The 15,652-nt window shown below is 34.7% G+C and overlaps 1 protein-coding gene across 9 annotated transcripts in view; it reads left to right on the forward strand.

The window, feature by feature from the left end:
• The window catches only part of LOC143248608 (transcriptional regulator protein Pur-beta-like), a 94,336-nt gene that overhangs the window by 30,382 nt on the left and 48,302 nt on the right, over positions 1-15,652 (forward strand). The window contains exon 1 of one of the 9 annotated variants that reach the window (XM_076497109.1): positions 12,860-12,970. The exons of 3 other annotated variants lie outside the window; for them this stretch is intronic. Coding sequence is in view for 4 of the 6 variants with exons in the window: in XM_076497103.1 (XP_076353218.1) it covers positions 13,092-13,131 (40 nt within the window). In the remaining 2 variants the exon portion in view is untranslated. 5 more of the 9 variants (XM_076497105.1, XM_076497110.1, XM_076497107.1 and 2 more) reach the window with 5 other exon arrangements.

Genomic DNA, 15,652 nt, shown 5'->3' on the forward strand with positions numbered 1-15,652 from the left:
AATAATAATTACAAACCATAGATTATTATCACTGTATTGTTGTCAGCATTACCAATCATAATTACAAACCATAGATTATTATCACTGTATTGTTGTCAGCATTACCAATAATAATTACAAACCATAGATTATTATCACTGTATTGTTGTCAGCATTACCAATAATAATTACAAACCATAGATTATTATCACTGTATTGTTGTCAGCATTATCAATAATAATTACAAACCATAGATTATTATCACTGTATTGTTGTCAGCATTACCAATCATAATTACAAACCATAGATTATTATCACTGTATTGTTGTGATCATTACCAATAATAATTACAAACTGTAGTTTATTATCACTGTATTGTTGTGAGTACTACCAGTAATAATTATAAATCATAATTGTCAAGGCTTCATGAACATAATTATAACACAAATGTTCAGAATGAAAGGTTTAAAATATTCTTGTGCAACTGTTGATAAGTCATGCATATAATGTTATATGACTAAAAGCTGCAAAACTTGATTCTTATTAAAATTGGTATGCATACATTTTGACATTCGTTGTTAAAATGTAAATTATCTTCAGTGATACCTAATTTATAGATTATAAAAGTTCAGTTCATTACAGGTGTTTTAAATGTGTAGAACACAGCCAAGTGGGAATCTTTGTGATGCATATAACTTTGATTCATAATTGTTAGAAATTCAAACTATCTGTTGCTAGCCACTTTTTAGTAATTTGTAGTAATCAGTGGTGGATTTTACATTGTGTGGAACCATGGGCTAATAACTTGTGGGCTCTACATCTCATAATTTTACATAGAATATAATTAACTTTGGGCCCCCATGGGCCATGTGGCAGAGCCCACTATAGCCTATAGTTAAATATGCCACTGATAGTAATGAAAATATGTAGGTGTGTTTGGCTAAGGAATCTTCTACAGTCAGTGTCTGTAACTTGTTGGAGATAAATTCAATAATAAATGAACAGCAGCACTCCACTTGGATTTAAAATAATAATTGTTCGAAAGAAGTTAAATATATGTACAAACATTCTTTACAATATGGAGATCATAATTGTATTTTTAAACACTATACATTTCTCTTGTTGTAAAAAGTTTGATTAGGCCTATTCAGTTTCTTTAGTTAATAAGCCATACTATTTTTATTTTTTTTTATCACATTTGTATCTGTGTATAATTTACTTGTACTGTCATGTTTATTACAGCAATTGTATCCTAAACTTCCAGTAGTCATCTATTTTTTTCTCCAATAATGGTCTACATTTTGTCAAAGTCTACACAGGTGTGTTCAATTAGTTGAGAACACTCTTTAGAGAAAATAATTTTCCCTTATCTCTCTGAAATGTTCAACCTGATATGTCAACCGCTAGGCCTTTTGCTCCTTCAATGTATAACTTTACGTTTTCTAACTTTTCTCTAACTGGGTTTCTCTTTCACATGACTTTACTCTCTGTCTGTTCCTTCTCTTCTGGTTGTAGTTATTTATACATTTATCACTGAGGATTTCTAGGAATTCCACAAAATAACTAAATTAATAATATACCTGCACTTTTATATCTAATTATCCTTTCAGTAATGTTTTATGCTGTTATTATTAAAACTTTAACTTGAAATATTTATTTTTCACAGGGATTAATATTCAATTCTTATGATAACATGAACTCGTAGAATAAATCAGTGGAGTAGGAGAGAAGTTACTCCAATTCCCAAATCATGTACTCCTCGAATAAATTATTTTTTTCAGAAAGAATTTTTAGTTTTATTTCATCAGTATTTTCAAGAAAAGCATGTATATTGTTACAAGTTACTTAATAATATACCATTTTTGTGTTACATCTGATAATAGTGAGGTCACTGAAATAAGTTCCTGTGCTACTGGATTTAAATAAAAATATTTATTTTCAATATTGAATCAAAATATAAGAACAGAAGTTTATTCCTCTTAAGGAATGTAACAGAGTATATTATTCCCATACAACAGAAGTTTTGGAATGTAACAGAGTATATTATTCCCATGCAACAGAAGTTTTATTTCTCTTAAGGAATGTAACAGAGTATATTATTCCCATACAACAGAAGTTTTATTTCTCTTACGGAATGTAACAGAGTATATTATTCCCATACAACAGAAGTTTTATTTCTCTTAAGGAATGTAACAGAGTATATTATTCCCATGCAACAGAAGTTTTATTTCTCTTAAGGAATGTAACAGAGTATGTTATTCTCATAGAACAAGTTTTATTTCTCTTAAGGAATGTAACAGAGTATATTATTCCCATACAACAGAAGTTTTATTTCTCTTAAGGAATGTAACAGAGTATATTATTCCCATACAACAGAAGTTTTATTTCTCTTAAGGAATGTAACAGAGTATGTTATTCTCATAGAACAAGTTTTATTTCTCTTAAGGAATGTAACAGAGTATATTATTCCCATACAACAGAAGTTTTATTTCTCTTAAGGAATGTAACAGAGTATATTATTCCCATACAACAGAAGTTTTATTTCTCTTAAGGAATGTAACAGAGTATGTTATTCTCATAGAACAAGTTTTATTTCTCTTAAGGAATGTAACAGAGTATATTATTCCCATACAACAGAAGTTTTATTTCTCTTAAGGAATGTAACAGAGTATATTATTCCCATGCAACAGAAGTTTTATTTCTCTTAAGGAATGTAACAGAGTATGTTATTCTCATAGAACAAGTTTTATTTCTCTTAAGGAATGTAACAGAGTATATTATTCCCATACAACAGAAGTTTTATTTCTCTTAAGGAATGTAACAGAGTATATTATTCCCATACAATAGAAGTTTTATTTCTCTTAAGGAATGTAACAGAGTATATTATTCCCATACAACAGAAGTTTTATTTCTCTTAAGGAATGTAACAGAGTATATTATTCCCATGCAACAGAAGTTTTATTTCTCTTAAGGAATGTAACAGAGTATATTATTCCCATACAACAGAAGTTTTATTTCTCTTAAGGAATGTAACAGAGTATGTTATTCTCATAGAACAAGTTTTATTTCTCTTAAGGAATGTAACAGAGTATATTATTCCCATACAACAGAAGTTTTATTTCTCTTAAGGAATGTAACAGAGTATATTATTCCCATACAACAGAAGTTTTATTTCTCTTAAGGAATGTAACAGAGTATATTATTCCCATACAACAAGTTTTATTTCTCTTAAGGAATGTAACAGAGTATATTATTCCCATACAACAAGTTTTATTTCTCTTAAGGAATGTAACAGAGTATATTATTCCCATACAAGTTTTATTTCTCTTAAGGAATGTAACAGAGTATATTATTCCCATACAACAGAAGTTTTATTTCTGTTAAGGAATGTAACAGAGTATATTATTCCCATACAACAAGTTTTATTTCTCTTAAGGAATGTAACAGAGTATATTATTCCCATACAAGTTTTATTTCTCTTAAGGAATGTAACAGAGTATATTATTCCCATACAACAAGTTTTATTTCTCTTAAGGAATGTAACAGAGTATATTATTCCCATACAACAAGTTTTATTTCTCTTAAGGAATGTAACAGAGTATATTATTCCCATACAACAGAAGTTTTATTTCTCTTAAGGAATGTAACAGTATATTATTCCCATACAACAAGTTTTATTTCTCTTAAGGAATGTAACAGAGTATATTATTCCCATACAACAGAAGTTTTATTTCTCTTAAGGAATGTAACAGAGTATATTATTCCCATACAACAGAAGTTTTATTTCTCTTAAGGAATGTAACAGAGTATATTATTCCCATACAACAGAAGTTTTATTTCTCTTAAGGAATGTAACAGAGTATATTATTCCCATACATTTTATTGATTTTAAAACATCTGAAAGAAGTTTAAATAAATTTTTGAAAAAATGTTTTTCTTTCTTGTACAAGTTGTATTGAAGATTATGAAAAGTTTAATTATTAGAAAGGAGTAATAATTATAATAAAAGTAAATTTTATATTAAGTTTTTGTTGTTTTTTATCTATTAACCCCTAAAGTGTTTTGTTTTGTTTACATTTTTTATTTATTAAAATTTTTATTGATAACCTTTCACTAAGTTCCAATAACACATGGAAATCCAGTGTTATGGATTACTGTGTAAAGACAAACAACGATAACACATGGGAATCCAGTGTTGTGGATTACTGTGTAAAGACCAACAACGATAACACATGGGAATCCAGTATTATGGATTACTGTGTAAAGACCAACAACGATAACACATGGGAATCCAGTATTATGGATTACTGTGTAAAGACCAACAACGATAACACATGGGAATCCAGTGTTGTGGATTACTCTGTAAAGACAAACAACGATAACACATGGGAATCCAGTGTTGTGGATTACTGTGTAAAGACAAACAACGATAACACATGGGAATCCAGTGTTGTGGATTACTGTGTAAAGACAAACAACGATAACACATGGGAATCCAGTGTTGTGGATTACTGTGTAAAGACAAACAATGATAACACATGGGAATCCAGTGTTATGGATTACTGTGTGAAGACAAACAATGATAACACATGGGAATCCAGTGTTATGGATTACTGTGTAAAGACAAACAACGATAACACATGGGAATCCAGTGTTATGGATGTACATGATTTGAACCGTACTCTGTGTTTCAGCTCATAGAACACTTTTCTTTATGATTACATTATGTAAACCACATTAAATTAATTAGAAGTTAATATTATTTAAACTGTAATATTTTGTACAAGTACTCCTGTAAATATGTGAAGCTTAATTTGGAATGTTTAACTCATTGGCCCATGAACACTTAGGAATATCTTAAGCAAAGAAAAAACGTTGCTAATTTTAGTATTCACTGAGAAGATGGATACATTTATAGAAAACTTCAAGTCATTTGTGAAAGTTTGTTTTATTTTGTTAGAGTTTGAAATTCTGATTTACATTAAGCCTTTTATTTGTCAGAACGTAATCATGTTTATTTTAATGACAGGCTAAAATACCAGTCCATGTTTCTGGTAGAAATTAATCAAATGTCTGTGTTCTAAAGATTGCCATTTCAGAGTGTTATCTTTCAAAAGGTAGAAAATTGTTAGTATAATAAAAGTGCAGTAACAGTCATTGTTGTGTTAACTTCTAGCTTAATAAAAACAAGGAAATAACAATAAATTCATGGTTACACTAAACTAGTGTGTTTACTTTTATGATTAGAGAAAAACAGTGTTAAAATCATATCGTATAATGACAGGTGTAATTTAAGATGTAAGGGTGTGTTTGAGATCTTTTGTATAAGTTGTATTGGTCCCTGAAGATATAATAGCATGTGTAAAGAGATTGCAAACTTGTACTATCAGGGCTGGTTCACAGTGAGTTGAAAGGGCTCAAAGAACGTACTTCAAAATTTTTAGGGCACAAAAACTAAAAAATCTTAAACAAAGAGACAAGAGGTGCTTGTGATGATCGTTTGTGTTCAGAATGTAATATCACATTGAATACTTGGAAAACTCAACTCCAGATAATGTTTTGTTTTGGGCCAACTCAAAATGGTTTCATGGTTGTGCAGAAAGGCAAGAAGGGGTATTTGTTGCCCCTCTAAATCACACATATTATTACATAAACTTTACAATGTGATTAAATATATTTAGTAATTCATATTTAAACTGTAACTTTGTTTCCATTTACACAATGTAAAAGCTGATCCCCCTACATGTGTTCCCCCCCCAAAAAAAAAATCTGTGGGTGCCCATGAATGGGTTTGAAGGACTAAGGAACCACCCTCTAAAATTTCAGGGGTGTAAAAATTTAGAGGAATACTAGCAAGCATAGAGTAAAAGGATATTTGTGGTGAGAATTAGTGTGCAGAATTTAAATTAATATTGCATCAGATACTGGAAAATTCAACTCCATATAAAGTGTTATACGTGTGAAAACCAAATGAAAGTAATTTTTTCTAAATATCTTTATTGCTCTACAAATTTTATTAATCTTGTCTGTTAATGTGATAAGTGGCAAAAGATGATTTTCAAGACTTAAGAGTTGATAAAAACATTGCATTGTACAATGGGACAAGAGAGGTTAAATGGTCTTGCAATGACTTCTGTAGAAAATGAAATAGTCAAACAAATTGGTGTGAAGTACAACAGAATAAAAATTTCAAAAGTATGCTTTTCTTCTGTTTAATGTTTAGCACGCTTCAATTTTTGAACTCAAACCATCACTGCATACAACTGTGAGTTTCACAGAGGTTCATATGATGGTCAGTCTTACCTTTCCCACTAAGATGATGTAAGATTGTTTATGTAGCAATGTTAACTTCTGTTACTAACTGTGACATTAATTTGTAATGCTTGTAGTGTGTTCAACTTTGTGATGTTATTAGGTTGGTGGAAGAGTGTGTGTGTATTATTTATTGGTTGATTAGCCAGGGTTGTCGTAGTGAAATGTGTAAGAGACAGAATGAAAGTTCATGTAGCTAGATATCATCTGTGTACTTGTACATGGTTAATTGTGGACACTGGTATCTTGAATATAAAATAATAGTGTTATGTGATTAATTACTCTAAATATATGACTTCTGATCGATTTAAATAAAATTAATAACTGCAAATCCACTTGCACAATACAATTTAAATCATAACAGTCAGTGTTTGTCAAAATATTGCAACGTGTTTTTTGACATCACTCAGAAGTTCTTAGAATTACGTTTGGATAAAAAGATTAGCCAAGTTTATAAAAACATGTTTGAGTTGCATGAAAAAAAAACTACAATTCTGTATAATTGTAAATAATTGATACAGTTAATTTATAATGTATGTTTTCATTTTTGTTGGTAAAGTTTTGATATTTTGAAAAGCATTGTTTTTGTTTAAAAATGCTCAGGCGTACGTATGAGACTAATTGTTAAATGATGTTTAGTTGTAGGAGTTACGAGATGTCAAATAGCAGCTAGGATACTGAACATTTCAATTAACATCCATATATAGAAGAGATGTAGATAAGGCAGGTAATAGCTAAAATTGAACGGAAGGATATACTGTCGTTCAGTTGCAGATAAACAGTAATGCTAGTTACTGAAGTTAGTGATTCAGGAATTCTTGTAATTCGAACATGAAATCCTTTACTTGTAATATTGCAGTAGTATAATTGTTAAGAAGTGCAGTATGCGAGTGAAGCCTAACTTGGTAGAGAAATATCTTGTGGTAACTCGATTGTTTTGTTTTTGTATTTTTTTTTCTCATATATTTTGTAAAACAAGCTTCTTTTGTGTAAATACGATTGTCTGGCTTATTATGTTCAACTTGCAGTGTTAGTTTCAATGTGAGATTTCGGACAGTGGTTTTGTGTTATGTCGGTGCAGCCTAACTTGGATTGTGTTGAGGTCGTTCATCGCGTCTAGACTTACGATCGCGTGTCTGGCTTTCCACGCAACCATTTAAATTTGGTCTAGACAGACATTATGTGGGCAGTTACGTCAGCTTTACCCCAAACTCCATATTGTTTACGTCTGATGGTGTATTTTGATCGTTACTGCTACGACTGTTCATATGATCTGAGAAATTTACGTTGAAGTTTACTGTTTACTTGTCTCTTCGCGACGAAGTAGACAGTTATGTTCCAGTTAGCCTTCATACGTCTGTAGAAAATATTGCTTGTGTCGCGTATTCGTACACGTTTTTATAATTTTTAAGGCCTTTTATTCTCTTACACCTTTAAACGGTGTTACATAATTACTAAATAACTATTAATTCTTTGCATTTATTACAAATGTGACTAATAGGTGACTTTCAACATATGTACTCGTTAGGCTTAGTGATTTGGTAGGACATATTTTAATTGAAAGTTAATGGACTGTATCGTTTTACAGCTGAGTGAGACGAAAAATAGACTGTTTGAAACGGACTGTTTTAAAACAAATTGTCTGCTTTTATTTCTTTGTAAAATCGTGATAAGTCAGTGGGCATATAACACTAAATTTCGGGGTTTTGTCCCCCGTGGTGGATAACCTGCTATTTAGCTTTGTGCTTTAAACGAAGAAGAAAATACCACCGTGTTTGTGTGGTGTTCACGTCTGTATGAATTACAGTATTTTGATTGGTTGTTGTTAACACCACTCAGTTTGAAACAACATATAAATGAAAACAGACATTTTCTGTGACAAATATGTAGTCTTCCGGTGGGACAGCGGATTTACGACTCCTAAAACCATGGGCTCGATTTCTATCGATGGACCCAACAGATAGCCAGACGTGGCTCAGCTGTACAAAAACGGACAGAAATACGCTGTTGGAACACTCCACCAGTAATTAGTGAAATGGTTTGGGGGTTGAAGCTCTCGTCTCGCAATATGCAGGTCACGGGATCGAAACCCGTAGCTGTTAAACCTATTATTCATGGCTAAATGATAGCCCATGGTTGATGATGGATGCTGTTGACTAGCTGCTTTTCCCCTAGCCTAACAGTTATGCGAAGATAGCCCTTGTATAGCTCTGCGCAAAAATTCTAAACAAACATTGTCCTTCATAAATCTATAATAATAATAATAATAATCAGCGGGACATTTAGTAAGAGTGTTTACTTCTATCACGCAACATTGTTCATATTCTGACATCAAAAATATGAAAATCTTTCTTTTCCTTCGTTATCAGCGGACACGAACTTTTTTTTGCAGAACAACGAGAAATAATATTCTGCATGTGTCCACCAAGTTTCTTCCAAAATCCGATAACTTTAGATCGAGTTATGGAGCAAAAATAGTGTGAAACGTAGGTCCGTATGTTAACGGATAGTTGTTTTGGTTTCGTTTCGTGACCTTTAACCCTCCAAAAACTAATCACTTCTAAGCTGTGTCTTAGTCCAAATGTTTATCAACTTTCATCCAAACCCGTTTATACGTTTTTGAGAAACCTTACTGACAAACAAACACGTAGGTGAGAACATAACAGTAACAACGATTTTTCCAGGCCCGGCGCTCGGCTCGTAATCTGAGGATCGCAGGTTCGAATCTGTGTCGCACCAAACATGCTCGCCCTTTCAGCGGTGGAGGCGTTATAATGTGATTGTTAATTCCACTATTCGTTGGTAAAAGAGTTGGCAGGCGGTGGTCATGACTAGCTGCCTTCTAGTTTTACACTGCTAAATTAGGGACGGCAAAAGCAGATAGCCCTCGTGTAGCTTTGCGCGAAGTTCAAAAACAAAAAAACGATTTTTTCGAATTATGAGCTTTTCATAAATACACGCACGTAATATCGACTTCAACGTTTATTGGACAATAAAACCGCGAAAAATAGTTCTTCCAAAAAGAGTCCGCTTGTCCCTTAGAAGTTTCGCCCATCCTAACCACTCTTACCACTCTATAATAATGTTGTCTGTCAGGCAGAAGACAATAAAATGACGTGATATCAGTAAAAGTGCGCAAGCAGTGAATCACGAGAAGAATTATGCACTCTCTGGCTAAAACAGCATGGCATGTGACCTTGAAAAGCAGAAATATAAACAGTTGATGCATTAGTTTTGATTTTATTTACACTTGCAACAGAACACTCGTGGCGATCCTGTCTGTAATAACGATTTTTACCGGCCCTCGGCTCGTAATCTGAGGGTCATGGGTTCGAAACTCGCATCTTAACCACCTGTACCGTTATATAATAATATGTTGTCTGTCAGGCAGTAGACAATAAAATGACGTGACGTCGGTAAAAGTGCGTAAGCAGTGAATCACTAAGAGAATTATGCACTCTGTGGCTAAAACAGCATGACATATATTATGTACGTATATTATGCATTGGATTTAATGTATTTAGATCTAAATATTGGCTAACACTGGCTAGGTTAATCTTTCTAGCCCTTAGCAGCTGCACGTGTGTTCACGGACTATACGTGGATCTGTTGTAAAACTGGTATTTTTTGTAACCTGTTAAAAACTACCTCTTTTTAAAAGTCCGCCAGTGGCACAGCGTTATGTCTACGGACTTTCAACGCTAGGAACCGGGTTTTGATACCCTTGGTGGACAGAGCACAACTATCCCTTTTTGTAGCTTTGTGCTTAAGTTACAAACAAACACAATTTTCTTGCAGGGGGTTACATTTTAGTGATTAAAAACGTCTTCCTCCTAAACTGGGCTTCTCGCTTTGGAAGATGAACAGGTCAGTAGGTCAGATTTTGTTAGTGTTCTGTTTTAACCCTCATTTGAAGATTATCGAGTTTACCGAAAATTAATAAATTAAAAGTTTTCGATAACAGTTTTTAACGAATTTTCTGGGCTATAGGAAACAAAAATTGTATTCATATTGGTCATAATGCACATAAACCAATCATAATGGCTTACTGGTCAACGTGCCAAAAGTGAGAATGCCAGGATTTACGGTTCATGACTCCTTAACCCACCCAACCACCCCCACAAAGAAAAAGGTGGTCTACGTTTTCTGTGGGTGCACTAGTCTGTTTAATCGGATACAGTTGACAGAAGGTGTTATTCACCAACTCCCCTCCGTTTAGAATCCTGAAACAAACAGGTCTAAGATGCGACCTTGTTTAACGAAATAGCCCTGGTTTTAATTATTCGAGAAATCACCATCTGGATTTATATGACCTTTAGTTAAACGGAGCAGGGTCGTGTGCTGTAACGTGTCGCTGTTATGTTCCAGATTAGAAAACAACGCGTACTAGTTCGTTATGACACTTGTCATAACAGAAATTAAAGAAAACTTTGAACGGAGATGTTCCATTAGTTTGGTTTTCTGAATTATCGGAATACCAGGATTTCTGGTACAGCGTATTTTATAGCAACAATAAAGAAACGCTCAGTGTACTTGTCAGATGAGCATAGTTGAAGATAATGTCAAATAAGCTGTAATGAGAAACCAACAGGTTTGGCCTCTTCATACATTGCGCAGATAGGCCCTGCATGGCAAGGTGGTTAGGGCGCTAGAATCGTAATCTGAGGTTCGCGGGTTCGAATCCCCGTCACACCAAACGTGCTTCCCTTTCAGCTGTGGGGGCTCTGTAATGTGATGGTCAACCCCACTATTCGTTGGTAAAAGAGTATCCCAAGAGTTGGCGGTGGGTGGTGATGACTGGCTGCCTTCTTTCTTGTCTTAGTACTAAATTAGGGCCCGCTACCGCAGATAGCCCTCGTATAGCTTTGCGCGAAGATTTAAAACACATTTTACGTGAATAAGATAAATCATAAGTCCAAGGACGCGACTATACATGCTCTGACCTCTTCCCTCCCCCAAGAAAAAAGAAAACCTTAATTGATTAACAGTTGGAAAAATTATTTTAATTTTTTTTTACAAGTTTGTGACTTTGAATTTTCTTTATGACAAATAGTGACGTAATGATTACATATTGATTGGAAAGTATAGAAGAGATAAATTCGTCTGTAGTCTGAAGATATTAGAGTAGACATACAAATTTAAGTTATGCGTATTAAAGAGAGTTCAAGTTGATTATAAATTTACTGCCAACAAAGTTGTGGAAAAAACGTAGTGTCTTAACAAAGCCAGTAACTACTGTGGCTGATTGCGAATCTTAGGGTTTATGGTTCGCGTCCTATACTTTTGTAGCCGTGGGTATATCATAAAGATAATCTGAATAATTCGAGAATGACTGGATACCGTTGAGCTACTTCCTTCTAGTCTATCACATTTAAACTATGGACGCCTAGTTTAAACAGCCTTTGTGTAACTTTAAATGAATATTGGAGAGAAATTTAACCAAGCCTGAGGATTCTCAGTACGTCATCTGGTGAGATAGTTTATTATTTTTATACGTCTTAAATACATAATCATTTTCTCATCCTAAGTTTAGACGTACACTTTTTTTTTTTTTGCGATATCGCTAAATATTTTCCGAACCATGAGCTGTGGGTGTGTTATAAGAGTGACAGTCAGTCCCTTCGTCAATGATGATTAGTAAGGTGTTGCTGAGCAGCTGCCTTCCCTATGGTTAGCAGCTCAAAATTGGGAACGAAAACGTTATTTTAGCAACTGTGTAATAAATATGCCTACGGGAACTGTGTACGTACCACGTGATACGTCACTGGTCAGTTTAATACAAGAGACTAGTGTTGACATATCACTACATTCACTAGCGATGTATGAAACACCCATACGCACATGTACTTAGCATAAGAATGTTTTGTAACTTATTATTTATCGTTGACTATTTGTTTATCAGAGACGTGGTGATCTTGTCTAGTTTACATGTTGTTATCAGGTTTTGGACTTTGGTATAGACATGGACCGTGATTGTGTGTGTTCTAAAGCATTAGGCTTAGCGATCTTGAAAGACAAACTGTGCTCAAACGTGCCTCATAATTCTGATTCATTTGTACAGGGTATTTCATAAAGCATACAGTTGCCATGTTGTTGTTTTTTAATCTATGAATGGTCAGACATTCAATAACTCAAGTTAGAGAAGTGTTAAACACCCACATAAACTTACGTTTATCCATGCGTTACATTGCCAATTGTTATAGATTCTACACGCGCACACACGTTATCCGAAAATATCCACATGAAATACGTTTTCCTGACTACTGAAGCAACGCTTCTCAAACTTTTTAATTCTGTGTGACACAATATCATAAAAATTTCCGCTACTCCAGACAGCACCCAAAATAACAGCAGTCAAAGCACCACATCAAACAGCACATTCACCGGGTGATTTTCAAGGGCACTTAATCGAGAACAAAGGCAGGTTTAATTGTAATTTTCTCGCGAATTCGTTATCTTAAAACGTTAACTGACATTATTTTGAACGAACATTTCCAAAGCGCGTGTAAGAACTGGCATTTTGCCAAAACATAGGAGATACAAAGAAATCCCAGTTGGATTAATTCGTGAAACATTGAATGTTGTACCTCAACTGTCGTGGGTGTTTCAAGATGGGGGCTGAATGCAGCTGGCTGTATTGAAGAGCAGAAGTGATAAACGTACAGCGTGAATACAGTTGGTTAGCTTTGCACTTTCGGCTGTTTCTGATTTATGTATGTACAGTGAACGCTACAACCGTACGTAGGCATGTTTAGACGTGATAATGACAAATGATTGAATTTTAGTGTGGTGAACCGGACATGATTGACTGGACGGGTGTGGGCAACTTAGGATTTATATGTATGTATGTATATGTGTGTGTGTTTTCAACCTTGATATCTATATATTCATGAAAACTGATACTTGCATACGTTTATGCAACAAATACAAACGATTGGTGTGTCGGGCTGCGGATCGAAGGGCTCGAGGTTCGAAATGTGGTGTATTTAAAACACTTCTCACTATAGTAATGACAGTCAAGCCCTCCATTCGTTTCAAAAAGTCGTACAAAAAACCCTGTGGTAGTGGCTATTGTTAGTAGGCTGCCTTCCGTGTGGTCAGTGGTACAAAACTTGGGACACCTTTAACTGATTCTGACGAGTTTTGCCCCAGGCGTTTTGTCCACGTGCTCGTATGGTACTGATCAGTTTAAAAATTTCATTAAGTTATTTGGCATTTAACAGTTCCTATTGGTAGATGGTATGGACCGTTTGAACTTGTGATATATATGCTTGTGTATTGACCTTACAGTACTGGTTTTGACCAGGTGCTCAATGAAAAGCATGCGCATACACTCAAGTCAAAATTTTGAGGTCTTTTTTAATTGTTGGGATATTTCTGTTGTAACAGATGTAGTTTGGTTCCTGTTGTTAACCTTCACGAGCAAGCTACGTAAATGTGGATGTAGTGACCATGCACGTTAACTCATCGCTTTTGAATGACATTGCTAACTGGAACCCGGATGTATGAATTACATATTAATACTTGTGTTACTGTGTACAGTTACGTAACCAATGTGGCTTGAATGCGTAACCTATGATTGTTAACCTGTTACGTCTTTACGTTCAGTACGTATATTTATTATTTTCAAATCTCCAGTAATTACTGCTGGCTGTTCATACTATTTGTTTAGCTCCATATCTGTACTTTCAGCCAATGGCATCTCGCGTTGTTAGCAATATTTGTTCGAACTAATTGTCTATCTGTTTTTTGAACTTCGTTGTTTACCCGAAAGTCGAGCGAGTTATGTTAAAGTATGCCGCATGAGGGCGGTAGTGTCAGGATGAAGAAGTGGAGAAGGAACGCTCGTGCCGAAGGTTTCTCCAGCGCTGTTCAGGTGCATTAGCAGTAGGTTGTACAGGTAGGCATTGGGAAGGCTTGACAGGCGGGAAGAAGGGAATGGCTGGACCGGGAGGAAGAGGTAAGTGACTCGGTAAACCGTTCTTCTAATATCTATTGGGTTTAGAGTGGGCGGATGCATCGTCGCCCGTCTTCTGTGAACATCTTCCAGAATATAACTGTGGTGAAACAAGAAAGACATGCAGCGCAGCAGCTGTGTGGCGGTGGTCTGTCGAGAAATCTCGCCAACGCGCGAGCATGCTGTTACGAGTAGTTTTGGTTTTATCTGTAAGCAACTTGAATTTGTTCTGTGAAGACTCGTGTATCAGTGTTTAAGTTCTGCGAATGAACAAGAAATACAATCCATTTTTGAAACGTTAAGACTAAAGACTAGCTATTTTCACACGAGATGCGGTAGAACTTGCGTTTATTGAGATGTACTTCTCGGTACAAACGTAAAATTTAGGAACGCTTTGCTGAGATGTCTGTAATACGAACTTTGGAGTTACTTGGGTAAAGCGGTGACTCCAGACGTACACCTTTCTTTATTTGCTGTTAACCGTTGTAACGACTTACAGTGACGTAAAGGAAAGAACGTACGTACCTCGTGGGTTATATGACACGTTTATATGCTAGTAATTTGTCAGAATTCTGGAGAAAACAAAACGTAATTGACACGCAACGAATGAATTGAAACATTTTTATCTTTGCCAGCAAAATTGGTTTCCTTTTCTCAGTACCGTTTTCCCTTGTAACACAAAAATAACACTAAAGTAGTGCTTCCTGATGACTCTTCGGTAAACCCGAGAGATCACAACGGTGAAATTCGGGGTTTGAGCCCTGTAAGGATTAATGTACGGCTTTGCGCATAAAAGTAGACGTAGTTTACCTGTTCTATGGGATTGATTTGTACTTGCGTTATCGGGTATGGTCAGCGATTATTTTCATACACAGATTGTTAGCCCTTAGAATTATAAAAATGCCAGTGCGTGAATGCGTGCCAAGTACGTGTAACATGTGTAATGACAGATATAAATCAACGTGTCTTCATGATATATAAACAGTTTCATTGCCTTACTGGTGATTACAACGCGTTGGATTTCGTATTTCTACTTTAAATGCTGTTTGCAACAACTGAAGCTAAAAACTCAAATCATACGTGTAGGTTACAGGAGAGGTTTACCCTTCCTCTGTTTTATCATCAGATATTTATTCTCACATATCGAAAGTAGAGTTGTGTTTTGCACAAAATAATTTCCTTAATCAAAGTCCTGTAAATTTTGAAACTGAAGTCACCCCTGTACGTGTTTAACCACATACATTGTATTTAAAAATCGAAGTGACCCCTGTGTTTAACTGTATACCTTGTAAGCGCATTGTAGGTAATACTGATAAACTGTTTCGCATCAGAAACTGTAGAATGTTGTCATTCATATTATTTTAGAATACGCATTGTTTAACGTCGAATTGTTGTGTGTTATTA

The sequence above is a fragment of the Tachypleus tridentatus genome, chromosome 4 (genome assembly GCF_004210375.1).
Source record: "Tachypleus tridentatus isolate NWPU-2018 chromosome 4, ASM421037v1, whole genome shotgun sequence".
Taxonomy (NCBI): domain Eukaryota; kingdom Metazoa; phylum Arthropoda; class Merostomata; order Xiphosura; family Limulidae; genus Tachypleus; species Tachypleus tridentatus.